The sequence below is a fragment of the Zonotrichia albicollis genome, chromosome 6, assembly GCF_047830755.1.
Source record: "Zonotrichia albicollis isolate bZonAlb1 chromosome 6, bZonAlb1.hap1, whole genome shotgun sequence".
Taxonomy (NCBI): Eukaryota; Metazoa; Chordata; class Aves; order Passeriformes; family Passerellidae; genus Zonotrichia; species Zonotrichia albicollis.
In genome coordinates, this window is record NC_133824.1 from 40,628,117 (window position 1) to 40,655,402 (window position 27,286).

Below are 27,286 nucleotides of genomic sequence, written 5' to 3' on the forward strand. Positions count from 1 at the left end.
TTCTAATCCTGCTTTTCTTCTGTCCTTAAACACGTAACGAATTTAGCTTTAAGCTTCATTCTGAGTGATAAGAAGGCAGTGGCTAATTGTTCTGTATTGGTGCTACATGAAGTGGTAGAATGCTGTATTATCTTACACTGAAATGACTGCAAGCCACTTTCTCCTTTCTCTCTGTATGGTGTGCAGTAATACCTTTGAATCCGTATTTGTACTACTTTGGATTGAAGATGGTTTTATTGCTGACTTGGGTAAAGTACATGCACTGGAGTCACAGTTTTGGATTTTCTCTTTTGTTCCCCTTCCTCCAGTGTAAAATTGGAAACCCAGGTCTTCCTGTCCTTTAAGAGAAGTAAGATACCTTTGATATTTCACTCTCACACTTGATTTCTTGTGTACCTGATATGGCTCTGAAGGTCTTGGCACTCTGCATGTCTTTGGGCTGGATCACTGCTTGAATGCTCATTTCCTTATTGCCACCTTCCACACTTTGTTCAGGGTTAACAAGGCCAGAAATAAATACTGGAAGGTTTGCCCATCATAACATCTGAAAGTTCACACAGGTTTGTAAATGAAGCCTCAGCAGAGGTTAGCTGCCTTGTGATAGATAAGAATTAATTTATCTCAGTCCAGAATGCTCCTGTGGGGACTTGCGTTGCTGCAAGGACTGAGTGGTGCAAAGGGATCAGTGTCTGTGCCCACTGCAGTGGTGTGAGTCCTCATCTACCTGTAAATTGAGATCCTGAATCAAACAATGGGCTTGTGTGCAAAATTGTGTGCATAATTAATACCTCCTTGGTATTTGGGAAGTTAATGGAACAGAAACAGCTTCTTCAGAGAATGGTGCATTTTAACCCTTCCCTAGCTAAATCTCAACATATTTATCATGAAAAAAATCACCTGGCTACAGTGCTACACACTTGTCTCTGATAGGAAACTGATCTTCCCTTATGGTCTAGATTGTTACACAGAGTTTTATCTTCAACACTGATTCTTATTTTTCTAGTATGAGATGCAAGGAGTGATAGAGGGTTCTTGGATCCCTTTTGGCACATGAAACTTAGATAAGTTATTCTCATGTTGTATTTGAATTACTGCTGTGTTTTATCTTTGATAGATGCAGCCTTGCTCTGCTTGAAAACAAACATACTACTGCTATAAAGCACTTCTTTTCTTGTTTTTAAATGGGATGATTTTGGCCTTTTTCTCTTGTTATCGTTACCAGTGGTGGTCTTCTTTCAGTTGGTATCAGATATTAAGCTAGATGGCTTTAGTTTTTAAGGCCTTCAGCTTATCCAGTCTGTATAATTTTCTCAATATTGTAAAGCCAACTTTAAGGGACTTTATTACAGTGACTTTAGACGGTCACTGTGGTGAGAGAAGGACGAGAATCTTGTTTCTTGATCAGAAGGTTTGATTTATTGATATAAGATATATAATACATTATAACTATACTAAAAAGAATAAGAAGAGAAGTTGCAGAGAGCTGCTAAGCTAAGAATAGAATAGAAAGAATGCATAACAAAGTTCTGTGTCTAGAGAATCTGTCCCTGAGCTGCTCCTGTGATTGGCCTTTAATGGTACACATGGAAGATGAGCCAATCACAGGGGCACCTGCTACATTTCACAGCAGCTGATAACAATTGTTTACATTCTTCTTCTGGGGCTCTGCTTCCCAGAAGATGGACTAATGTGAAAGAAAGGATTTCTATGAAAAAATGTTTGCGACAGGACTTTTATCAACTTTTTCTTTCACTCCTTTAAGTGAAATTATCAAGCAAATAGTTTCTCTTCATGCTTAGAAGTGACTCTTCTGTAAGCCTCCTCAAGAAGAAGCAAATTTCCTACTATTTAAGCAGCTACATAGCTTGTCATGGCAGTAAAGATGGAATTAGAAATGAGGGTGAGGATCTTTGGCACAGCCAAAGCAGTTTCAGTGTTTGTCCCAAATCTGCCCAAGGTGGAAGATGCAGGGGTTGCTCTCCCCACGTGGAGCCCTTCCTTAGAAGACAAGAGAGCACCAGGGATGCATATGGATTGGGTCAGGGAATTTCTGGAGGGAATTTCCCAATTTTTCAGGTGTTCCCCCTTGAGCTGGCTGACCAGCAGGGTGCTCAGCACTGGGCACCAGGGGAGATGGCCAGAAAGCTGGTGGGTGTGCTGGGATGCAGGAGCTCTGTCCCTTCTGCTCTGACTGCATCTGCAGTGCCCGTGCTGAGGCTTGGTGTGACTGTACTGGACTGGGGAATGGCTCAGAGGTGCTGGCTTTGGTCTTTGCCCAGTGTGACTGACATGAGGCTGCTCTCCCCTTGCCTCCTGGTGTGTTCAGCGCAGGGAACTGGCCCAGCTGTGTGAAACTCACTCTTGGAAGCCAGATCCTTTGGGATCTACCTTCAGCTCTGCATCACACGTGCTGTATGACCTTGTACAAATCACTTAATCTCTCTGCTGTTTTCTTTGCTGGCCGATGAAGATAATTGCTCCATGGGTCACTGCAGTGGAAATTTACATGCACTTAGGAAGTAGAAAGGAGCTAGCATCCACTTTCTTTTTTCTTTTTCAGTGTTAACCTGACCAAGGCATGTGCTCTGTGCTGCAGACTTGCGATACATAACATGCAGTACGCTTTCAGTAAAGGTCAGTCTGGAAGAGCAGGGGAACTATGTGAGAGCAGAAAGATCTTGGGGTAGAAGTTATGCAGAACTTTAACTTCTTGGTTCGTAATATATTTTTGAAGTCTCAGACTTTTTGCATGACAAATTCTTAACTGGCGAATAAGAAGGTGGTGGAATTTAAGGAAAAAGCAGATTAAGAGAACTAGGTACTACTGAATTTCTTTAAAAGTCATTCCCAGAGCAGTTATGGATGGCCCATCCCTGGCAGTGTTCAAGGCCAGGTTGGATGGGGCTCTGAGCAACCTGGGATAGTGGAAGGTGTCCCTGCCCATGGCAGGGGCTTGGAATGGGTTGAGCTTTAAGGTGCCTTCCAACCCCAACGATTCTGAGCTTCTGTGATATGATCCTTTTTATCCTATTGTCTCACTTCAAAATAATAACAATTAAAAAGTTAGTCTTATTTCTTTTTATCTTTTCATTAATCAGCAAGTTCATTAATCAGCAAGTTCATTAATCAGCAAGTTCATTAATCAGTACACCTCCCTAGGTCCAAGGATACCTTCCTGCATATGGAGGAAGGCCAGTTTGATTTTTCAGCTGTGATTAGTGAAACATTTTCTGAAGGGATAGATTTAAGGCAGACAGTTGCATGTGAGACCTGAAAGTGCCATTTCAGAATGCAGTAGTTTTTAACCAGAATGTGTTGCTTTTTGAGCATGTGCTTTTTAATGTTCTTATATGGGAAACCATACCTAAGTTTCTCAACAGGGCTTTGAGACAACTAATTTTGGAAGTGTGTGAGTAATGACATGTAATGAAATATGTGCTCTACCCTCGTTCTGACCTTCTATTAATGGGAAATGTCTTCCTAAAATACACTGGAAATGTCTGCCTAAAATACTTTCTACAATGATTTGAAATTTTTTAAATCAAAATGGATGAAACTTTTGAAAAGCTGTGCAGCTCTGTAACCATAAAATATAGAAACATTGTCCTTGGAAAATTTTAACTTGAAAAAATAAACATCTAGTTAAGTGATCACAGCTTTTGAGCAGATTTAGTTTTCTGTATTGGTTTATGTTCTTAACTAACAAAATTAAACCAAGCTTTTATTCACTTTAATAAAACAACTGTGCATTTTCAAATGCATCAGTGCCAGCAGACCTAGCTGGAGTTGGGATTGTTGCTGCCTTTGCTGGGAAAGCTCCTGGGAATGGCACTGGCTGTGCATGAGCTGTGCTGTTGCTTTGGGGCCACCTGCTGGAGCCCTCCCTCTGGAGCCTCCGTTCTCCCACACCTGCTTCTCTCCAGGCATCATTTGCTTCTCCAGTGAGTCTTTTTTCTCCCCTGACTCTGATGAATGCTTGACTTGAAGCATTTTCCATCTCCAGACTGGTCCTGGGCACCTGTGTCTTAACTGTGGTAGGGAGCAGCAGCAATTTATCTGAATTTATTTTTAGGTAAAGGAGTCAGTCTCAGGGAAAAAAAAAACAAACAACAAAATGTTTCAAACAGGGAATTTTAGTTGGTTAAAAAGGAGCCTGTTTCTGGAACTGTATATCGTGGGTGTGATAATATTATTTTAACTTATGCTTAGCTGGCTGAGGTGAATGAGAAACATGTCTGTCAACTTGAGTAAAGAACAAAAGCTCCATAGATCACTTGTAAAAGTTCAGGGATTGTTGTTTCAGATGAAGAAGTTTCTCACTCTTCAGGATAATTATGGGGTTTTTTGTTTGGTTTCTTTTGGTTTTGATTTTTTTGTGTTGAAGTCTATATTATGAGGTAGTTCAGTGCTTAATCACAAATATTGTTTTTGCTGGTGTGCCCCACTTTTTATGGGTCTGCAGTACCGGGTTTTCCGGAGCTCAAATGTAGGTCTGGAGCCGGAGTCATACTACTACTACTACTACTATTTTTTTTTTTATTAAAAATGCTGTTCTCCCAGAAGTCCGTGTCAGAGATGGATGATGTGAAGTTGCATCCTTCTCCCCAATTAAGAATTGATTAGGATATCTCAGAGTAGCATGACTTTATTTCGGTATTTGTTGAGCAGTGAGAAACAATATTTGTTGAGCAGTGAGAAATCTGAATAATATTAGGCTTATAAATTAGTTTACCTTGGATCCATTTTTAAAATTTTATTTGAGGCTGGTATTGCTAACTACATTTTGAAAAAGTGATTGTTTTGTGGGAAAGACACCTTGGTATTTACTGTTTTCCTTATTTTTATTTTTTTTTTTTTAATGATTGTGGCCTTTGAAACAGCAGATAGTTAAAATGTGTGTCACCATCTACTGTATTTTCTAAGAAACATTAAAAAATACAAACAATATCTAAGAAACATAATACCAAGAAGATTTCAGTGGTTCTGGATTTATGACATCCAGGGTTGTTTCAGGTGAAAGTCGCACACAGACTGTGTGGGGCAGGAATCTGTGCAGCAATTCCTTGGAGAAGAAAAAAAGGAGTACACGCATTAAGAAAGCTCCCTTCCACACATTTTTTTTTCCCCTTTTAATTAAGCATATCCTGTCAGCTGGTCAAGAAATTAATTTGCTCCATCAGATTATGAAACAAATGTTATGTGCTGTGCACATTAGAGGTACTTTGTTCTTTTCCCCATTCTGCTGCCAAAGACTTTCCAAGTAGAACAATGCTTTTGTTTGTACTGACTAAGGTGAAACAGCAGAGAAAAGCACTCTCCAATGGCACAGGTGCCATTTCAATAATGGCGCTCATCAAACTGTGTCCTTCAGCCTTGTGCTCCACTGATGACTTTGGTGTTCCTCAGTGCTTTGCATCTTTGAAAACAATATTGATCATTGCAGATATGGTTTTAGCATTGATATACAGACAGAGTGACCCCTCTGACCCCCTCTGTCTGCAGTCAGTCCTGAGGTCTACAATAAAATCAAGCTTTCAGGCTTGGGGTTTTTGTTGGGTTTTTTTGGTTGTTGGTTTTTTGTTTTTGTTTTGTTTTTTTTTATTAAAAGTCTTAATGGTCAGGCCTGAAATTCTGAACTCCATAGGACTTAGCCTGTTCTGCAAAAAAAAAAATCCAATAAAAATGAAGCTGTGTTTTAATCTGTGCAAGCCTATTTCTAGAACAATTTGGAAATAAAAAATAAACACTTCTTTAAAGCTGCAGTTTCAAAAGCGAGGTAAACTATTTTTACCTTTTGTTATTTTCTTTCATTTGTCGTGTGACTTGCAAGGTGACTAGTATGTCCTCCATCCTCCATATCACAATTCTTGCCTATTTTTAGTTACTGTGAAATTTTTCAGTTAGCACAGAATAAGGATCCTGAATCTTCCACTTGACTAACTTTGTAGTTAATAAATTTGCTAGGGATTGATTGGTCAGAAACAATTAGTATCTGTAACTTGAACTACGTGTTCAAAAGGGATCAGTGCTTTAAGTTAAAAATTTATTCAAGAGAATAATGGCTGTGTTCCTGGATGAAGAACACACCTGCAAATCTGTTTCTTACATTGAAGAATTTTATGGATGATTTGATGCATGGTAAGTGTAATGGTTTAATTATGATGCACTGTCTGAAATGCCTTCAAAATTTTAGGCTGCCTTTGTTATAACTATGGAAATCCTTGTTTTTTAAAAAGCAAAGCAGAAATCAGTATTTTTGGTGGGTGATTCTGGGGTGTTTCTCTCTGCATCTTTGAGCTCTGCCTTTTCTCTGTCTCTGTGCAGTGCTACCAGAATCTACAGGATTCCAGACAATGAATTCCCATGGCTGAAAAGTCAGCTCCTGGAGTTAATAGACCCCAAGAAACAAATGACTACCAGCAAGTTTCTTATTGAACATCACAGCTGGCAGCTAGCTCTGTGTGTGGAATAACACACATTAGTGCAGTGCCACAGAGGTGCCTGAACTTGATTTGTGGTTCCCTTGGGGTTTTGGATGCTGCTGGAATGTTGTCAATACTCCTTTAAAATGACTGGTGGTTCAGGGCCAGGAGTGGTATCTTGTGGCATAATTTTGCCATGAGGTCATGTGTTACTGGGATGGATGTTAATATGTTGGCAGATCATATCAATAAATTTTAGACACATTCTAAACATACACTTGAAATGACAGCCTAATCTCAAGGGCACTGAACTTCGACAGAGAGTCATCGTTTGATATTTCCTGGTAGTTTAGCCATGAAATGATGATTTCCAGAAGAGAACCCTTCCAGGTCTGCTTCTCATCAAGTCTTGCTCCCTTGTACTCTGCTTTATGTGTTACAAATTTGTTTATTATTAGTCATTGTACAGCGCCACATAGAAAACTAAATACACACATGGGAATATTGGCACTTTAGAAAGGGATATATACAGAAAATATATGTATTATGGCTTAATGCCCTAAATTTTTCTGCTATTTATGAAGCCTAAAGGAGTTAGGATTCTGGAATTCTTTTGAGTCCTAAATTTGTGTAATTTAATAGCTTTGATACCTTAATGTTGTGGATATATTGCATGCTTTCCTCTATGCAATTGAAACTACCTGATATTCAAGCTTTTACGTGTAATGTTGGGCCTTGCAATGTTAACAATTACCTGGAATTTCATTTATTATTCAAGTCAATGTGTAAAACAATTGTTTTGCCTCTTTCTGACTTCTACCACTGTTTTCAGAAATGTGTTGCACGCTCTTAACCAGCACTTGCTAGGTGTGGTTTGAATGCCCCAGTGAGAGCTGTAATAGAAGTAATTTAATGTCTGTATTACCACTGGAATAGCACACTGGGTGTGCTCTCAGGCACTGGGATTTTGCTTCCTCATGCTGCCCTGCAATGATCTATCAGAATTATGGTACTATGTTAGCTTTCCCCTCCCAAGGCTGTGGCCTTCAGGTGTGCCACAAAATGTTACCATCTCTCAAGTCTTTTTCACCTATGAATGTTAATAAACCCTTGTTTTGGAAGTTACCTGGCAAATTCTGAGATTTCACTACAAGATAAATAGGGTTTCCTTTTTCTGCAGAATCAAAAGACTATTCCCAGAAATGTATAGAATTCCCAGAATGCGTCCTGGCTTTTAGAGCTGGAACTGTGTGGGCAGGTGAAAAGCAAAGTGCATATCTGGCAGCTGGGGGCTGTTACTCACAGCAGAGTTGGTTGTCCAATTAATAGCTGATTGATTCTTTTTTTTTATGTTACATAGAGTCACTATATTCCTGATTAGGAGCTCTTCCTATAAGGTTTGAAGCATCTAACATCTTTTATTACTTCATCTTAACTTCTCTTACCAGGAACTCCTTTGCTCAATGAGTGTTCAAGTTTGAAGTCCCATTTTGAAACATAAGTGTTTCGGACTCTAAACCACCTTGAAATGCCTCTTGGATGCAGGCCTCAGAACTGATTATAACGTTCTTGAGCCATTTTCTCTTAATGTTACCTTGTTTAATTCAGGGCAGGTGAGTTCAAATGATATAGCAGAATATTTAGCCTTGTGATAGACAATTAGAATTTCCATTAACAGCCAACTTGACTGTTGGAATAATAGAAATAATTATCCTCATTATTTTCACCCTGAAATCTGTCTTTTGTGTGCTGAGGCACAAAGCTAAAGCTCTTTAAGCGTAGTGTGGATTTCACTTAGGAAATTTAATCTGTATGGTCTTCTTTGAGGAAATGGAGTCCTGAGCATTCCTGTATTCCACAGTATGTATTTACAGAGATTTTTGTATTTACAGAAAGGCTCTCTCACCATAAATTAAAAGCTGCCTGTGGCTTTCTAGACCCTCTTGATTCTTTTCTTCCAGGGACACTTGAACTTTCCATCATGCTTAAAGCAAACTGAGAAGTCAAGTTGCTGCAGCTTTTAGACGTCACATCTTCCCCTTAGCAAATACCCTGGAAATGGAAATTACCTCTGTTTGCTGAATTCCTCTGCTTTCACCTCAGCAATGTTAACCTGTCATGCAGTTTCTCTTCCTTGTTTCTGGGCTGTAACACATGAAGGGTGCCATGTTCTGCCCCTACAAAAGTGCAGCTGAGAGCTGGATGTGGAGAAGCTCAAAGGATGATGACAAGGCTGATTTCAGTGAAAGCATCTGTCAGCTATACCTTTAAATAATTAAAGCAGAGGGTCATAATGGAAGCCCTGGTGAGAGCACTTATCCCAGCTTCAGATCTTTCTCACGGTCTTCATCTTACTTGCCAGCACTGATGAAAGTGCCTTTCAGGCACACTGGTTTTAGCAGAAAGGAGCTTGAAAAGTCATTTGGGGGAGATCAGGTAAGGAGGTAGGCTGGTTGCTGAGGTCTGATATCACTTTTGTGGCATTTGCAATAAATCACATTAACTATCTGTCCAGGTCAAGGTACGATTGCTTCTTCCCCATTTGTATATTTATCTATCTGTTGATTTTGAGTTCCTTTCACTGTTTCACAATTGAAGAACTAAGGATGGTGTCAAAAACACTGCTTCCCTGTCATGGAGGGGTTTTTTGAGAGCTAGAAATGTGGATATTTCTTTATGGAACTTTAAAACCATAGCCCTTACTCACTTACCATACAATTACCCTCCAACTTTTCGTGCACTGCTACATCAGCTGTACAAGATTGTGGCATAGTGCTTTTCTCCTTTGGTGTGGAGGCAATGTTTCCTTTCTTCTGCCTTGTTTTGCCTCTTTGGGGCAGGATACTAACTTACTTGCCTACCTGCAGTGTCCAGAAGCTGCTCCCAAAGGAAGATGTCTGTGAGCTGAAAAGCTGACCAAGTCCAGTTGTCTGCAGCATTATAAGATGCATGTGCTCTGGAAGTCATGATTCAATGTTCTCTGATCTTTAATGGGGGAGGCAAAGTGATTTGTAGCAGTGCTGCTGAGATGAAAGTAAAAAAAAGGGAAAAAGACCAAACCAACAACCAAAAAACCAGGTAATACATAGAGCTCTAGAATTGCTTTGTCAGATGAAGCCAGAAAATAGTGTTCAGCCAGCCCAAAGAAGAGAAGCCATTGGAAGTAAATATTGTTACTTGTTTAAAGAAATATTATGTATTTAGGGAAAGTAATTATCAAAATTTTTAAAAAGAGTATTTTATTTAGAAAGATTTATTTAATTTAGGTTTGACAACAGCAAAGCAGAGGAATAGTCCAGTCTTGCCAATTTTTCAGAAGCTGCATTTTATAATCCAAGAACTTTTAGTAATTTTCTTTTAGTGTTTGGATATTAAATAATTTAAACTCTGCTGCCTTAAATCCACTGTCACAAGAAAAGTGGGATAGTGGTATAGTGAGTGCTCAGACCAACTGTGTAAAACTCCAACTACAAAACAAGTTTTACCTGTGTTGTGGCACTCAGTTTCTAGAACATTTTTCTTCTCTGTTAAAAGAACGTGTCTCCAGAACTGGCTGATAGAAAATGACAACTTTCCCCTTATTAAGCCTGATGTAAAGAAAACTGCAAAAACTCTCTTGATGTCTAGTGTTGGGTGATGCCCTTACTGCACATGTGAACTCACCCCTTCTTCCGTGGTTGTTGTGTTCCTATGTTGGGGTTTCATATTAACAATGAGCACATTGGAAGCTTATTGGGAACTATCTGGGGAGGGCTGATAAATGTTCTGCAGTCCAGTGGTTCACTTCTCTTGGTCATCTCTTGTTTTAAATGTAGCATATTCATTTTCCACTTTGTTACTCAGTACCTATCATCTTTTTCCTGTTAATCCTTGCCTGCTCTCAAAGGAACCAACACCTCCTAGCAGGATGCAATAACATTGCTTTTTGTGAGTAGTTAACCTTTCCTCTTGAAGCATCTTGACGTCTGGTTTGCATTTCTACTGCAATCATACCCTTTGCCAAGCCCTTACAGGCCTTTCCTGCAATAATTCTGGTGCTGTATCCTAAATGACTTTTGATTCATTGTGTGCTTTGTGCTTTGGTACACTGCCCATAATTTAAATCATTTTTACAGACTTTAACCTCCCAGAAGAGCCAGGTAAGTGTGACAGAAGCCTTGCCTGTTCAGCTGTATAGTTAACCTATTTTTCCCAGTATCAGACAACCCTGCATTGTATGTGATCTTCCGTGTGCAATAAATCTGCTTTCCTACATGGGAGCCAGAAGACAGCATTTCTTTGACAAGGAGTCATGGAGCTGGTTAAAAATTATGCCATTGTTTCCTTCAGGAAGCACCAACTCTACTTTTCCTTAGGAGCTGGAACAAAGACATATTAACAGGAAGCTCCATCTGATAGAGCTAAGCTGAGACAAACGGAGCATTCGCACTCTGTCTGTGGAGGGGTTTTTGATGGTAAGTGACAGCTGAGAGCAGTGAGCTGTCTGCAGGCTTGACCTGTGCTGGCCATAGCAGAGAGGAAGCGTGTGCTGGGCAGGAAACTGCTGTGGGCAGCTGGAGGGAGTCATGCCTCTGCAGGAACGTGAGTGTGCATCTCCTTCTGCTGGGCCCTCCTGCCACTGAGAGGCTGTGCCCCTCCTTCCTTCCCCTGCCTCAGAAACAAAACACGAGAAGAGATGACAAATTCTGAGAGGAAAACCATGCAAAGAGCCTGCATAGACAGAGACCAAAACCCCTACTTTTTTTCAAAAATTTTTTTTAAATTAGTTTTTTTTTATTATCGGCACTAAAGTACTTTTGATATATTTATTCTTTTTTAAACCTGCTTCATCTTCAGGTATGGTTTGTATAGGTTGCTGGTCTCTTAACTCCTTGCCACAGTGATTTTTCTCTTTTTTTTCATGCTAATGCATTAACAGCTACTGCATTTAATAAAATTAATGCATAATTAGGAGTGTTAAAGTTGGCTTAAGGTATGGGCAAAGAGGAATTGTCTGCAGGACTTCTAACCATGTACCTTCACCAGACCATTCTCTTACAAACTTTTTTTTAGTTAATTGGATAAGTGATGGAGGACCTCTGGTGTTCACCAGCTGGATAATTGCTGATTTACCTTTCTGTCACTAGCCTGGTACTGTGCCCTCATAGTCATGACAGAGGTGGTGCTCTCTAAGTATTCAGTTCAGGCTCACTAAAGGGTTCAACATGAGGCCTACACATATGGAGTGTTTACTTGAGTGGATATCATTAAGATAAAACTTTTCTCTGTCTTGTGAAATCCTGTTTCTTTTTTAAAAAAATCATCCCTGGGTTTCTCAGCTTTAAAAGTATTGGTTGGTATTTGTACTTGACGTTATACCTTGATGATCCCATAAAATTGCCATCCTGTATTAGATTCCTAGCCATGCTGTTTATGTTCATAGACTTCTTTCTTCTCTTATTATCAGCTGTCCCTTATTTTACAAGTTCTACCTGTTCCCCTTCTTTTACCTTTTCTTAGATTTTTTATTTCCCTCAAGCATTCCCAAAATACATTGAGTGAAAGAACAAAAACCTGGTGCCTTGCTGCAGTGAGAAATGACTTGATATGGGTTAGTTCTGAATGTTTTCTTGTTTGTACTGTAGAAATGACTATGTGGTAGTGTGAGAGGTGGTCAGGGATTTATGTTGACTTGTCGTATTTTCTTGAGGATTTTCCTGATGTAAATTAAGTAAGGAGTTAGTTTGCTGGCATGGAACACAGAATGTATAACAAAATGAAAGAGTCTTCAGTGTGTCTCTTACCTGAAATTGTCTATCTAAATCCACATTGCAATAACAGTCTTTGTAACCTGGAAATCTGCATGAAAATGTCCTTTTCTGGCACCATTGACCTTTCAGTGCACAGTCTGAAAAGTGTCAGCAGGTATAAGCCATGGGGATGACAGATTAAATAATGATGCTGTCATATGTTTTAATGAACTAACGTGAACTGGATATGCAGGAGTATTATAGTTTGCAAATTATGATGATGGAGATAAGAATCTGCCCAAACTCATTCTCAATGTCATCCTTCCAGTTCTTGTAAGGCTTTATGCTTAGAGGAGGTTAAACTTTAAATTACATTATTTACTTAAGAAATGTGTCACACTTAGAAGCTAAATGGCAAAAAAAAATTAATATTTAGTCTGTAAAAAATCCACAAACTAACAAAATCCCACAAAACAAAACCACACCTAAGTTACAGGGTAGATGACTGATCATGCATGTGACTGACTGTATGTGCATTCAAAAAAAATCTATTTCTGTAAAAATGAGGGCAGACAGATTCAAGAAGGGGGCTTAGGTAGAATGTTAGGTACATAGAAGCATGCTAAAGACATTTTCTTTTTTTGCAGAATATTTTTTTAGTTGTTTTCTCCATTAGACAGAGGATGAACTGCACTTTGACTTCAGGCCAAACAGAAAAAAGCACAGATGCTGGTAACTGCTTTTTAGCTGGCAGTTACCAGCTAAAATAAGCTGTATGCACCAGTAGTTGGGTATCTTCAAGGCTGATAGCTGTAATGGTTAAAAATGGTTAGAAAAATCAGACTTAAGACAGCTTGTGGCATTGAACAAGGAAAAACTGTCTGTCTTCCTGGATGGTTAGAGCTCCAGTTGATGTAAATTGAACTGAACTTTGCATGTCCCTTTTCATCTATTAAATGTATTTAAGGTCTCAGCTCAGTTTATAGCCTAATGGCAACATTTTCCTGGCTTATGGAAAGACTCCCACTGTGAGTATGTAAGAAACACTGCAAGGAATGAAATCTACCCACATTTTAGTGCTGGTTTTGATGATAACAGCTGCATGCACATGAGACTATTAATCTGGTGAGTAAGTACTTCCAGCATGTCTCATACACTGTGTTTTTAAATGTTCCTGGTCATATCACTCGACATATTTTATAAACCCTTATCAGTTCTCCTACCTGTGACATTCACTAAATGAGCACTGTTATCTCTCAGTAAGTGGTTTATTGTTCCTTTGATCATTCTACGCATTGTTTCAAGCCACAAAAAAGACACGCTAATGTTCAAAAATCAAAGTTAAATATAGAAAAAACTTAGCAACTCAGGGCTGAAGGCTGCACAGTACTGATAATAAGTACTGCACAGTACCTATAATGTGTCAGGTTCCTGCAGCTGACACTGAGGTCAGGGAAAAAGCCATAAGTCTGTCTGTAAGTCAAAATATATCCTAAAATAGTCATAAAACATTAAATCTACCTTAAGCTCTTAACATATTTCCTATCTATTGCTAAGTAAAGCACATATGCTGGCGGGCCATGTTCCCTTGTTGGCTGAATGATTGTTTTGTGGAAATGCTCTCTGTTAGAGACAAAAATATTACCTAAGCTGTGTGACTGATACAATGAAGCAAGACAGAACTTATTTATAAAATGTTTGCCCACATGAGCACAGCTGTGCTTGGGATGTCCCTGAGATCCAAGTGTCACTGCAGTGCTGCACCCTGGTGTTCCTTGCACACTGAGAGCTCCACTTCTGGCTCTGGCTGGAGAGAGAACCAGAGAAACTGGCTGAGTAAAACAGTGCTGTGTGAGAGGGCACAGGTCTCCTTGTGCTGGTCTAGCAAAAAACCATCTGCTGCTTTGTAATGTCCACACTGCTGTAGCAGTGGTGATGTGGTTTCACATCAGGCAATACAGAGATGATCAGCTGCTTGCAAAATTCTTGGTTTAAAAAAACCCGTAGCACTGTTAGATATGACTTAACCATCAAGCTGAGTATTTTTGAATGCATCTACTGATGCAGTAGATGTGACTTATCTACATGCAAGCTGATGCTGCTTGGTAACCTGGGAGGGACAGCCTGAAAAACTTCCCAGGCTATCTCCTCATCTCTGGTGCTTGCTTGGCCACACAATCACAGAGAGAGATCAGAGCTGTCAGAGCCTGAACTCATCACTCTGCTTCCTTTCCTGAGGATGGTCACATTTGTGCATAGAGGGCAAACAAGCAGTGGGTTTCAGGAGATAAAACTCGTGGTTTGCAAGAGATGGAGCCCTGTCTGACCGTTAAGGGTGCTAGATTTTAAGAAATTCCTAGTGCTGACCGTCTCTCCTTTAGAGGAGAAATGTATATTGAAAAAATTATGCCATAGTGGAGTTAGTTGCCCATTGCCCATTAGTTTGTCTGATATTTACTGGTTGGATGAAGAGACAACTGGTTTTTTTTCCTTTTTTTTTTTATTTTATATGTAGTAATAGCAATCACAGTAAAGTGATAAGGTTATTTTATGAAAATTGTAATGTTTGCTTTTCTGAGGCTGGCCAGTTAAATTGCTTGAGGATGATTTTTGCATAAGCAAATTCAAGTTTCAGGCAGTCTGTCCCTGCCACTGTTGCTTGTGACTAACTCCTGTGGACTTGTCTGCTGCCTAGGCAGTAACTGGGGATCTGTGTTCCACTCAGGACTGAAGAAGAGAAAGGAAAAAAGTGCCGAACTTCCTGTCTTCTATTTTACTGGTGCCTCACTCTCTTCTTACACTTCAGAGGTGGAGAAGGGAGCCACTAATACCAAAACAAAAACAAAGCTGAGTTTTGGAAGGCAACAAACAGTAGGCTCATGCCACAGGAGGAGAACACCATGTGTGTTTGTTTAATGTCTTAATTTTGCACCTTCTGTTCCTTATGTGCAATTGATCCAAGCAGAATAGCAATGCCAATGTAACAGGGCGAGTAGCTCAGCTGTGGTGCTGGGCTGGCACCTTGTGGGTGTCATCTCTCCCTTGCCAAAGGAGCAGACATGAAGCAGCAGTTCCTGACCAAACATCTTTGTTTTGCTTGGCATAATGTGTATTTGTGGTTATGAAGGTGTTTCGTGCATCAGCCTGGAAAGAGTCTGCAGTGAATTGTAATTTCACCCCTTCTCTGGGGGTGAAAAAAAATGAATTAGTAAGGCTGAAATGGGTCCATGTGCATGAAAAGCCATAAAAGTAGGTAGGCAGTGGGCTGAGTGGCACTTGATGCAGTTCTTACTTCAGCCATCAATTTCTCTAATATGAACAAGCATAGAGATATGGCAAACGATTGACCCTAAGTTTATCTTTTTGTCATTTCGGCACATGAACTTTCAACTTTGATGCTTATTAGGGGTTTGTGTTTGTTTAGGAAAGAGACAGAAACGGGATAGTCTTTGCTTTGGTTGCCCCCTTGTGGTTTCTTGTGCTGGCTGAGTTAAGCATTCTAACATGTCTACTGCTGCTGAGGGGTACAGTAAATGTGAAGTGGTGCTGCTCATCCCTTGCACCTCATTGTTTGCTTTGAACTGCTAATTCTATGTACGTTGGACTCCAGAGAGCATCAGCTCTCTCTGTGCAACTGATTCTATTTATGTCTACATTGGCAGGTGTATTGCTCTTATGCAATTGTGAGAGTATTGCAGACAGAAGGGCCGGATACTTAGGGAACATTTATGTTATGTTTCAAATGACTGACTCACCTTTGCATTCTCCTGCCTTGTCTGCACAGCTTACTTGTGCTTAAGAATGCAGAGATAGAGGGTAAAATGAAAGAGTCTAGAGATTAATCAAACACTCTCATACTTATATCTTACTTAGGTGAAGTATATTTTTATATGGGTACTTGTACTGATATCTGATGATGTCTGTCAGTTTCATTATCTGATTTTTGAGCCTAATCAGCTACAAACTTGATCTCCATTATTTGGTAGCACAATCTCAAAGGCTGGACTCTATATATTATCTCAAAGGTCAGGCTTGGTCTGAGGTCTTTTCCAACCTTAATGATTCTGTGAATCTGGCATCATTTTTTGTGTGTGCTTTGGACTTGCATACACTTTATCATGAAGCAATCATTAGGGGTGTAGCTTATGTCGGCATTAACACTGTTTTGTTTTCTTGAGTGCTCGGTCTTTCAAAAGATCCACCCAAAGAAGTGCTCACTTCTGTGCATAAAGGCAGAGGCTCTGGGTGACTTCAGCTGAGCTATGTCAGTCTTATGTCCTGGTTTAATACTTCTCTTGAGCTCAGTTTTATTCGTTCTGTCAGTCCTCTTTTGTTGTGGTTTTTTTTTTTTTTTGACTTAGAAGATTGTTAACTGTTTTAGAGATGCCTAACAGGATGAGTGATTTAGTTATTTGATTTTGCAGCAAGTTTTAATTGAGCACAAAGGATTGGTGTTGCTTGTCTCAAGAGAATTGTGAGAAATAGCCCTAAAAACTAACGTTGTGTTTAACAAGTGGATGTTTTCATTCTTGCTGCTTGCTTGCATTGTGTTTTTCAAAGGAACATGCAGTTCTTTGGGAGCTGGAAGCTGCCCACGGCTAGTAGTGGATAGCACCCAGTCTGGGTGCTGCATGGTTTTCTTCCCAGGGGTGGTGCATCCTTTAGGGAAGCAGCAGCCCTGTGGGGTGGGGGGCAGCTGAAGCTGCTCAGGGAAGGGCTTTGAAGGCAGAGGCTGCAGGGCTGAGCAGCCTTGCTCCCCACGTGGGGGAAGAGCATTTCTGGGAGGTTGCAGACAGCTGGGCTGCTTCCCTGGCTGTGCCGGATCTCACGTTGGAAACCAGGACCATCTCCCTATGGACAAATGTGTCAGCCCCATCCCTGGAAGTGTTCAAGGCCGGCCTGTGTGGGGCTCTGATCAGCCTGGTTTAGGTGACTGCCCATGGCAGGGATTTGGATTTCGGTGGAATCAGACCTAGGTTGTGTTTCAAATGCCAAATGTCAGACTTTATTTATTTGGGGTCTTTTAGGGATCAATTATAAAAGACCATATACCACAGCCTATTAAACTTTGGCTTAGCTGTGATTTTTTCCCCCCAAGTTATTGGGCTTTGGATCAGCAAAAAGGCAAATATTTGAAACATGCTTGGGGGTTGTGTGGTGATTCAGCCAAAGTAGTCCTCAAAATAAAAAAGAGCAAGGAATGCTCTTTCCACGAGGGGCCAGGAAACAGCAAATCTTGGAGGTAGGCTAAGGCTAGTTTTGCCATATGGTTTCATTTGATAATGTTCAATCCCAAACCTCAGTGTCTGAAGATAAATAAACTATCCAACAGGAAGCAGGATCATGCAACACTTACCAGCTGTGTTTAGGGATAATCCAATACCAATGACATTTCACTGTAAACAGATGATTTGTGATGGCATAATTATCTATTCTCCCCATAGGTTATTACACTGCATTACATTATTTTAATTGTGTAATTTCTTTTAATTTGCAGCTTCCTTATTGTGCTGATATGCCTTATCTTCAGCGTGCTTTCTACAATTGAGCAGTATGCAGCTCTTGCTACAGGGACACTATTTTGGATGGTATGTACACGGACATTAATGTGATTGATGTGTGTTTGTTCTCAATGTGCAAATTCGGATCTCCTGAGCTAAAACCATATCAAACAAAATGCACCTTGTGGTTTAATTGACAAGAGACTTTTCTGCTTTTCCCTAATGAATCTGCAAACTAGAGAAATTCTAAAAGTCATGGTAACCCAAAAATGAGGTGGTGTACCCTCTGTGGCCTGTACTGAGGACACCTGTGCTGTGCCCAACACATACAGTTATTCTAATTAAGCTTGAATCCCTCCTATTGCTTGGGTTAATACTTTTTTCAGCCATAGTGAAGACCAGACACCTGGCCACAGCAGGGGAAAAAAACTAAGTGGAAGTCCTTTAATTTAGCTGGTGTCATATCCAGCTTTGTTTCAGAAATGGAAAACTTATGTCCATTGGTTTTAAGACAAGTGGCTCTACCTGTCTTATGCTCTTCCCCTTCAGTAGAGAAAACACAGTCACCATGGTTGTAGTACACCAGTGCTGCAGCATAGATGTTTCAAAAAATGCCTCAGCAGTAATTGTGTCCTGCCAGCCTAGGTTTCATTGAAGAGACTTAGTTTTGAGGTTGGAGAGGCATGATTTTAAACATCCAAACTTTTCATGAATTTGTTGTTACCTCACTAGTGGGATACCCCCTGCTAAATAATTGATTTTTTGTGTTTATAAATAAACGGCCATTATTTAACTTGTGGAAACACTGTCACTTTATAGAGAAAATGCTAACTCGCAATTTAAATGTTTGTTCAAAACCAGCATTGTAGCAATGCTTCAGTAATATCAATAAGTGTATTACCACTATTTGCATTAAAAAGTTCACTTTAGATCCCCATAAATTCTAATAATTTTTGTCTGATTACCTATTACATATGTCAAGGTTCTATAGCTAATATGAATGCTGTAAGAATAGGAATATAGCATATTAAATTTAGTGTCAATCATACTGTTTCTGCATTAAGTGCTTTCATTCCTCTATATAATTTTTAACTAACTTGTAAGATGTTTGAACTCCTAAGTGTAACATAACTAGTGCCAGCTAAGAGCATCCATACATTTATTTATGCATTCAGTACAGTGTTTTGTGGTTTGGCATTTCCTCTTTTGTACAGATTTAATTTGTTTGGGGTTTTTTTACTCTATCATTAGCAGGTTTTTTTTATCCATGACTTCTGCCAATGTCTGTGATGAATTTAACTCCTGGTAATGTCTCACTCACCTTTGCAATATATCATAGTATTAGACATGTGTGTTGTCTCAGTGAAACAACTTCTGGTGTCAACACAGCTAGCAAGGTTTCATTCTCTGCCCCCACCCTGTGAAATCATGGGGCTTGTTTTGGTTTGTTCATCCTGTGTTCAGTGTGTGTTGTTTGTATCTGGCAGTGTAAAGTGCATGCAACACATTCAGGATTACACAGTGTGTGGAACATCCAGTATTGTGTATTTCTGCTGTTCTGTATTAATATCCTCTCTAAGTAGTGAGGGAATTGGTGAATGATGTGTCAGTGTTCCTGTTCTGCATAGTGAGAAAAACTGTGGTTAATTTCTAAATTTGAAATCCTACTGGCATGGGTTTCACAGGAAATGAGCAGTTGTCTGTCTGTTCCGTATTGGCAGAGGCTGATGCTGTTTTCTTAAAGGATTAACTGTGGTAACTTCGATGAAACCTGTGGGGATTATGGGGAGCCATCCATCCAATGCAGTAGATGGGCTAATGTGCTCTCTGCTCCATCCAGTTTCAGTGGGACTTTCCAAGGGGTTGTGGCATCTTGAAACACAAACATAAATGTCAGAATCTCATTCCTGTTGGCATCTACCCAGTGAAATTTCCTATTCTCCTGTTCCTTAAGAGATTTTAAGGTAGTCAGCTACCTTTAAGTCAAATAAGTTGTTTTACTTTTGTTTACTTTTTACAAGTTGCCAAAAGTAGATGTAACTGAGTTCTTAGGGGGAGGTTTAATCACAGAGGGCTGGTTGAAGAGAGGCTGCAAAATGGCAAGAAGGAAGTAAAATAAAGTGTACCAGCACGTAGGGATTAAGGCACAAAACTGGAAGAGACAGAGTGCAAGCTTCCAAATGATGCTGTAAGGAGAATGGAAAGCTTAGGAGAGCACCCTTCCTACTGCTCTGCAGTAGGAATTAATTTCTTTATTGTGTCTATAGAAGGATTTTTAATTATTTGACAGTAATGATCTTTATTTGGAGCCAGACAATTGAAGTAGATAAAATTGTCATTGTAGATGAGCAAAGGAAGGCAAGCAATTTGATTGACAAAATAATACTAAATGAGACAGAGCTCAAAGGGGCAGCAGAGTACCAGCAACCTACCAGGAGTATGGGAATCCTGGAGATGGCTTTTGCTTGGGCTTTAACTGAGAATGAAGGAACTTTGGTCATGTAGAGTTTGTGGTTTGAGACCTCAAGTAAGCCCATGAAACTGGAGTTGCATGGCATTGAAGATATGCATTGGGAAAAGAACAGAATCTCCTCCTCCTGACTGGAAAACTAATTAAACAAGACTATTAAAAGCACTCACAATAGCTATACTGCTTTATTTCCTCCAAATAGCCCAAGTGTTTGGCTTTGACCCTGTAAAATATCTGAGCACCTGCATAATTTCAGCAGGTAGTCCTTTTGAAAGCAGGGAGCCTGGTCACATTGAAGTTACAGATAGAAGCTGTGTGCCCTTTTTCATGAAGAAGAAATTTCATGCTTTACTAATATAGTCATACAAGATATTACAATAACATAAAAATAAAAACCATAAAAGTTGTTGAGATTATATGTTGTGGCAGTTTCAATTGGAAACTGGGTGGAAAAAAACAATTTTGTGAAGTATATTAAAAATATATTGTAGTATATCCAAATATATTAATTTATTTTATTCTGGAGCTGCTTGTCTTAAAATATCATCTCCCATGAGCACAGTACGAAACAAAAGATGTTATGCTATCAATAATTTAAAAGCATTAAAAAACACTTCTGTTTCTCATAAAAGCAAGAAAAGCACAAGCTTAGCATTGGAAAAATAAGCAGGGGCAAGTTTAAATGTGTTCAAAGTGGCGTTCCAGATTTAGACAAAAAGCTTACAATTAGCCGCTGAATCTTTCTCTGCTTGTCACCACACTTCACGAGGCAAAGGGCCTTGATGAAAGCTATACCTAAACGCAGTTGTAATGGGAGATTAGGGGAGAATTGGCCTTTTGTTCGTTTCCAGAATGCAGTGAAAACTGTTTAAATTTGCATGTGTTTATTTTCTCTTTTTTTTTCCACTAGATGGTGCTGTCGGAGGGGGTTTGACTCCAGTTAGTTCCTCGCTGGCGCTTGCCCAGCGTGAGCTGGAGCCGGAGCCAAGGCTGTGAAAGCATCATCGTTTAGGAGAGCCCTGTGTGCGCTTGGCCCGTGTAAAACAGTGGTGCGGGAGAGCTTTTGCCGTGACTCATAAAGAGAATGTGGTGTATCAGGGCAGAAATTGATTCTGAGACTACAATGTCTCAACTACGGAAAAAAGCAGTGCGGAGATGTATGTTCCCAGAGAGGCCGTATTTTTCTTTTATTTTCATAAGCAAGGGTTTTATGGTGCCAGAACACAGCAGAATGCTGTTATCTCAGCATGATCTAAGAAAATCCGAGTGCCTGATCCAAGGGGATTAAATATTCTGCTGAACCAAGGGATATTTGGTGTGCCTGAAAAAGCTATTTTCTGGTAGGAATCTCATTTCAATATTGATCCCCGCCAAATAAAAAAAAGAAGAAAAAGCTGTGTTTTTATGATGAAAGTATAAACTCTTTCCAGCCTTCTGTTTTAAGTTCCTTTTCTACTTTAGCATACTTCTTATTGAAGAGATTAAGCAATATTTAAACTTTAAAAAATACAAATTAAGATAAAAAAGCAACAGTTTTGGTTTATTAACATTTACTTTATTGGCATTGAAATTATTCCTACACTTCTGAGAAACTGGTACAGAGTCTAGGTCCATAGGAAATCTAGTTTATATTGCTTTTTTAATACAATGTTTTGTTTTGAGTGTAAAACTTGGCTTTTTTTTTGCTGGAGTTTTTTGTGGGTCTTTTGAGAGAGAAAGAGGAAAACACCTACAGCTTTTGCTTCTGAAGGTGGTCTTCACAGAGAATGCACATTTCAAAGGGGTTCCAGCAGTTTTCTTTCCTGATAATATCCTTTGCTTAAGAAGGCCAAAATGCAGACTCACCATCTGCATTGGTGCGTTTTCATCCTTTTGAAAAATTAATTTAGTATCTGTAAAGGTGCCTGGTGATAGCTCTACAGATTAATCTAGTCTGCAGACTCTGAAGAACAGCTGTAGCTGAGAAAGTGAAAAATTTGTCCTTGCAGCCTCAGCAATGTCCCCTGGCCTGACCCAAAGTGAGGCCAGCTGGTGTAGAAGATGTGTCTGGTGGATTTATGGTCTTTAATCTTTTTCCTTTGTGGGACCTGCAGAAAGACCTGTCCAGGGAGTCACTCACTGACAGCTGATGTAGAGAATCCCAGCTTTCAGTCAAAGCTGGCTTCTTTACATTTTAGTTTGTAGGCACAATGCCAGCTGTGAGTGATTTGGAGGCTCAGAAAACATGATTAGAAATTAGAATTGCCCTCCCTTCTTTTAATGAGGCAACAGTATGAGGATGGCTGGAGCAGGGACCTTCCCCTGAGTGTGCACCCAGGTGTTTCTGGCTGCGTTCAGCCCCTGGTTGGGATGTTTGTGGCTGGGCTGTGCTGGCAGATAACGTGAGGGCTTCTAATCTGCCTCCCTGCAAAATCAGCTGCACTGGTTTGAAAGGTTGCTGGTAGTGAGATCTTAACTTGTTCCAGCTGTTCTCAAAGCAATCTCTTGTCAACTCCCCTGGCCTGCAGAAGAGAGTTATGCACTTAATGTAAATGTGATGTTAAAAGGATTTAGTTCATTTGGTTCCGAAGGTTGCATGAACGTGCTTAAATTCTGCTTGATGTCCATTCTGAGCAGGTCAAAGGGAGCCAAATCAGATTCTCCTAAAGTGGAAATAAGGCTGTTTGGGACAGCTGAACCAATTTCATTAAATGGGTGCTTTCTTATTAAAAAAAAAAGAAAAAGACAAGCCTCTTGCTCTGGTTTGGTGTAGATGCAATCTGAGTTAGGGAGGAATGAAGAGGTGATATGGAATGAAAGCGTGCTAAGACCAGTAAGAGAGAGATGAGCTGGTTTTGTTTAGACATGTGCTAAAAGTCAAAACCTGGTAGAAGGGCTGGAGTTTCCATGTAGAATCTGCAGAGGGCAGCATTGCCCCACGCTGTGTTCTCCTGGGGCGGCTGCTTCTGACCTTGGATGGTGTCCTCTGCTAGATAAAAATATATTTTGGAAGGAATGAACTCTTAATAAAGAAATGTTTTTCCACATGGGCTTGGGGAATTTTATACGAGTAATTAGCAATCATAATTTGTGGAGAGAGGGATGGGAGAAAAGGGCTGTGTAAACATTGGTGCCAGTGAAAACTCTGGCAACTTTGTGGTGGAGCCTCAAAATTCATGCAGCTTGGTCTACTTTATTGCTCATCATGTGGATACCTTTAAAAACAAAAAAAAACAACAACAACAAAAAAGAGAACAATTAATGCTTTCAGTGAAATGAATTGGGCAAGTGTTTGCATGGAGGAGAAAGAAAAAGTTCTTGTTAAAACATAGAAAGACTTCCAATATGTTATGCCCTGCCAGGTACACTCTTGGTATTACTAGATGTTTCCTATTCAGTTGGGATAAAAGAAAAAGTTAATTTTTCTAAATTTCTCTAATGTTACCACCAGGTATGGCCTTTAGATATATATGATAAGAATAAGCAGCAGTTTTTACAGGAAAAAACCTATGTCTCTTTTTATGTATATCCATACATTTCATCTAGAAGGTCCACATTGTGGGTTTGGATTCTTATTTTAGTCTGCTACAATGGAGTGATTTGGACGTAGAAAATTGATTGCTTCTGGCTTTATCATGAAGTTTGAAAAGAAAAATCCCTTTCCCTGCGTTTTCTGTACCTGGAGTTGCGTGGTGGCATAACTTAACGCTGCCATGTAAAATAAAGTCAGCGTCTACATGGCAGTGCATGAAGGAATTTAGCTTTTATATCCCCATTGGGGTGAGGGGGCTGTGGAGCACCAGGCGTTTTTTGGGACTCAGACTCTGGAGACTGGGGTGGGTTCTGGGCAGAGTGACTGCCCCAGCTCAGGCTGGGCTGGGGACAGCTTGTGGCCAGCACAGGCACCGGGATGGTTGGGTGCTGTCTGCAGGATCTGACACGGCATCTCCCTCCCTGGCAGACACTGCATGAGCAGGGTGCCACCATGTCCTTCTGCACACACGAGCTGCCCAGCTTGTCAGGCATGAGCTGCAGCAGTGTGAAAGCTTTCAGGAAACACTGCTTTTAAACTGGATACAGGGTTTTGATAAGTAAGAGATCTGTTCTCTGGAGTTATTAGTTTTTCTCCTGTTCTCAAGAGCTCATATTTGCCTTCATAATTCACACAGTGGTTTGTTTCTTTATTTTTAAGAACAGGTACATTGCAATAAATTGTGTTCAAAGGTGCAGATAAGAAAATGCCATCACTAAAAATGGCATGTTTCATTCACAGTTACATTTATTATTCATTTCTGTCAAGCTACCTACTTAAGGGTTAAATTTTGACTAAACTTTCCTGGGGTATGAATTCATGTGAAACTTGGAACATCAGCTTGGTAAACTCCAAAAGAAGCATAGTAAACTTATTTCCTTTGAAATTATACATATTTCCCACTATTTATTATTTTAGTAAACAAGCAGAATAATACAAATTCCATCTAGGGAAAAAAAATAAAATAAAGCTGTGGAATACTGGTGCATGCTATAGCCAGGCAGTGAAAAGAAAGATTTTTAAATTTAGGGTTTATCTGGATTAGTGTGTAATGTTTGCAGTGACAGGTGTTTCCTTTATGCTTTGCCCAAATGTCTGGAAAGTAGTTTGTCATTAAGTGCTACATTCAGTGTGTATCTCAATTTCAGTATAACTGGAGGGTCCCTGGCTTTGTTAGGTCCTTGTTTTCACATCTGACCTCAGCCAGCTGGAGTCTATTGTTTTAAGCGCAATGTAACAGCTGACATAACATAACGGATATCAAGCCCAAAAACTGAAAGAGGGCCCTGAACTGAGGCAGAGGGAGGGGAAAGGGAGAAGCTGGGAGGAGGGACAGGGGCAAAACTAGCTTCATGATTCAAAGTGGGAGTTGCTGGCTTGTTTTCCCAGGGGGAATTAGCTAGGAAATAATGGGATGAGTCTGTTGAAGTTCTATTTGCAATTGATTACATATGATAGACTACTGAGACAGGTTTGAATTTGCCAGCTGTCACTTGCTGGTGGCTTTTGAATGGCTTTAAGTGGCCCTTGGTAGGCAGAACTGGAATTGGCTCTGCAGGTGTGGTGTAGCTGTCGTGCAGAAAAGCAGCGAGTGCCAGTGCCTAAGAAGAAAGGAGCTTCCAGGAGCTAGGAGAGAGAAAATAACTTAAATTGAGTGTATTAGGAACTTTATTTTGCAATGTTGGGTTAAGTGGGTTCAATTAACTGGCTAAAAACTCAAAATCAACTGGACTTCTTGGTGGCTTTCTTTTTCTTGGCAGTTTCTAATGTAAACTTCTGTGAGTTTATTTTCTGAAAAGTTTCATTATTTTGTTTCTTGACTTCTGTGTTTGACAGGAGCAGAGTGCATCTCAGCACTGAGATCTGACTGCTCTTGGAAGGATGAGTAAATTAACAATGAGTAAATTAACATCCTGTTAGAAATTTGCCAGGCCATGAAAGAAGGGACAAATATCTGGCTTTGTGCACAGATAGAGAGCAACAACATGGGAGAATACTCTTACTTCTTCATATGCGTTTATGTATATGCTTCTTTACATATGTATTTATATATAGAATATTTCTTTTTTCATCAGTAATTTAAAGAAAAAAATACTTCTAGCTGGATTTCATTTGTACTCATTTCATTGAGTAGAGCCTCTGGCAATTCTGCCCTACTGAGAGTTTATTCCATGGCTCTAGACAAAGGGGTAATCCCTTGCCTTTCAGGGGGGAAAAATGGCAAGACTGTATGCTGTTTTTTTTCTTAAATGTATATGTGCAGAGGCAACTAAGTTATGTTCTACGTTTTTAAGTGAAGTTTTTATGGCACGAGACTCGCAGTTGTGCAGTGTGTTTAACTTTGTGTGAGTCGTCATCATGACTTCAGTGGAGCTTCCTGTGTGCATAAATATTAACAGGATCAGGATGTAATAGGAAAGATTGCTTCAACAGAGTCTGCTTGTACTTAGGGGTAACCTAGGAAGCATAAGTTTGATTTATGTAACTCCAAACTGTATTTATCTCTCATTTAATGTTTTAAATGTATTTTTATCTAATTTACTTTTATTTTGTTGGTATAAAAAAATGTCATTGTGACTGAAGCATGAGTTGTGTTAAACTTGTCTCGCACAAAGGGTTTCTAGGATTGCTCCTGTTGTACTATGAGGCCCAGGTCTACTTTATCTCAGTAATCAGAAGGGCCTTGTGAAAGTTTATAAGAGCTGTTGATTCAGTGGCTAGTAGTATTAGCATGGGCATTTACATTTTATCTCAGCTCATAAAAGAAATGAATTTAATTGTGGAGCTCAGAACATGGTGTTTGCACTGAGCTGCTGGAGAAGTCTGGATAGCCCAGGGAGCTGCCACGTGCTGCGTTTTCCTCTCCTTGCTCGTGGCATGTCCCGTGCCTTGGGAGCGAACAGGGATGGGTGCCCGTGTGCCCTGATAGCCACAGCAGCCAGGGGCTCTGCAGCAGAGTGACTTCTATAGCCTTCTGAGTTCCCTCTAGGGACCATATATTATATATATATATGCCAAATATTGGGATAAATGTCCTAAAACCTCTGCACTGCTCAGCCATCCCCACTGATCACTGATTTCAGGGACCTGTGCCTTAGTGCATTGCTTACATCAGGTGTTTCCACCTAACCCATAGATCAGGGAACCCAGAGCTGTTACTGGCTCTCAGAAACAGCCAGACTTTGAAGTACTAACAAAATAACCAAAAGGCCTGTTTTCACACCCAGTCTGTGAAAGCAAGCTGTGTGCTGCCTCACTTTGATGGTTTCCCTTATGCTAATCACACTGAGGCTGGCCTCTTTTTTTCCTCCAGCATGTTGTTAACATCCTTATTTAGGCACCTTTCAGAAGCTCTCCTTTTTGCTGTTGTTTCTGTCAGTTTGACAGGATGTGTTCACACATGGAACGCATGCAGAAGGAGTTGATTTACTTGTCCTTTATCCCTCTGCAGCTGTTCCCCAGATCAAGGTGAGAAGGGGTGTCTGCTGTGGAGGTGATTTGTCTGTTCCAGGGTTCCCTGCAGCACGGGTGGGTGCACAAGGCATTTAGGTGCTGTTTTGGCTGCAGCACTGCAGAGCAGTTTCTAGTTGGATTGCGTGTGTGTGATGACTGACCTCCATCTGGCCCACAGGCAGGGAGCTTGACAGCTACCT

General features: G+C 40.1%; 1 protein-coding gene across 2 annotated transcripts in view; it reads left to right on the forward strand.

The window, feature by feature from the left end:
- The window catches only part of KCNQ1 (potassium voltage-gated channel subfamily Q member 1), a 337,878-nt gene that overhangs the window by 23,615 nt on the left and 286,977 nt on the right, over nucleotides 1-27,286 (forward strand). For both annotated transcript variants that reach the window (XM_074543319.1, XM_074543318.1), the window contains exon 2: nucleotides 17,649-17,739. In XM_074543319.1, the coding sequence (XP_074399420.1) occupies nucleotides 17,649-17,739 (91 nt within the window). The remainder of the gene's footprint in view (nucleotides 1-17,648; nucleotides 17,740-27,286) is intronic.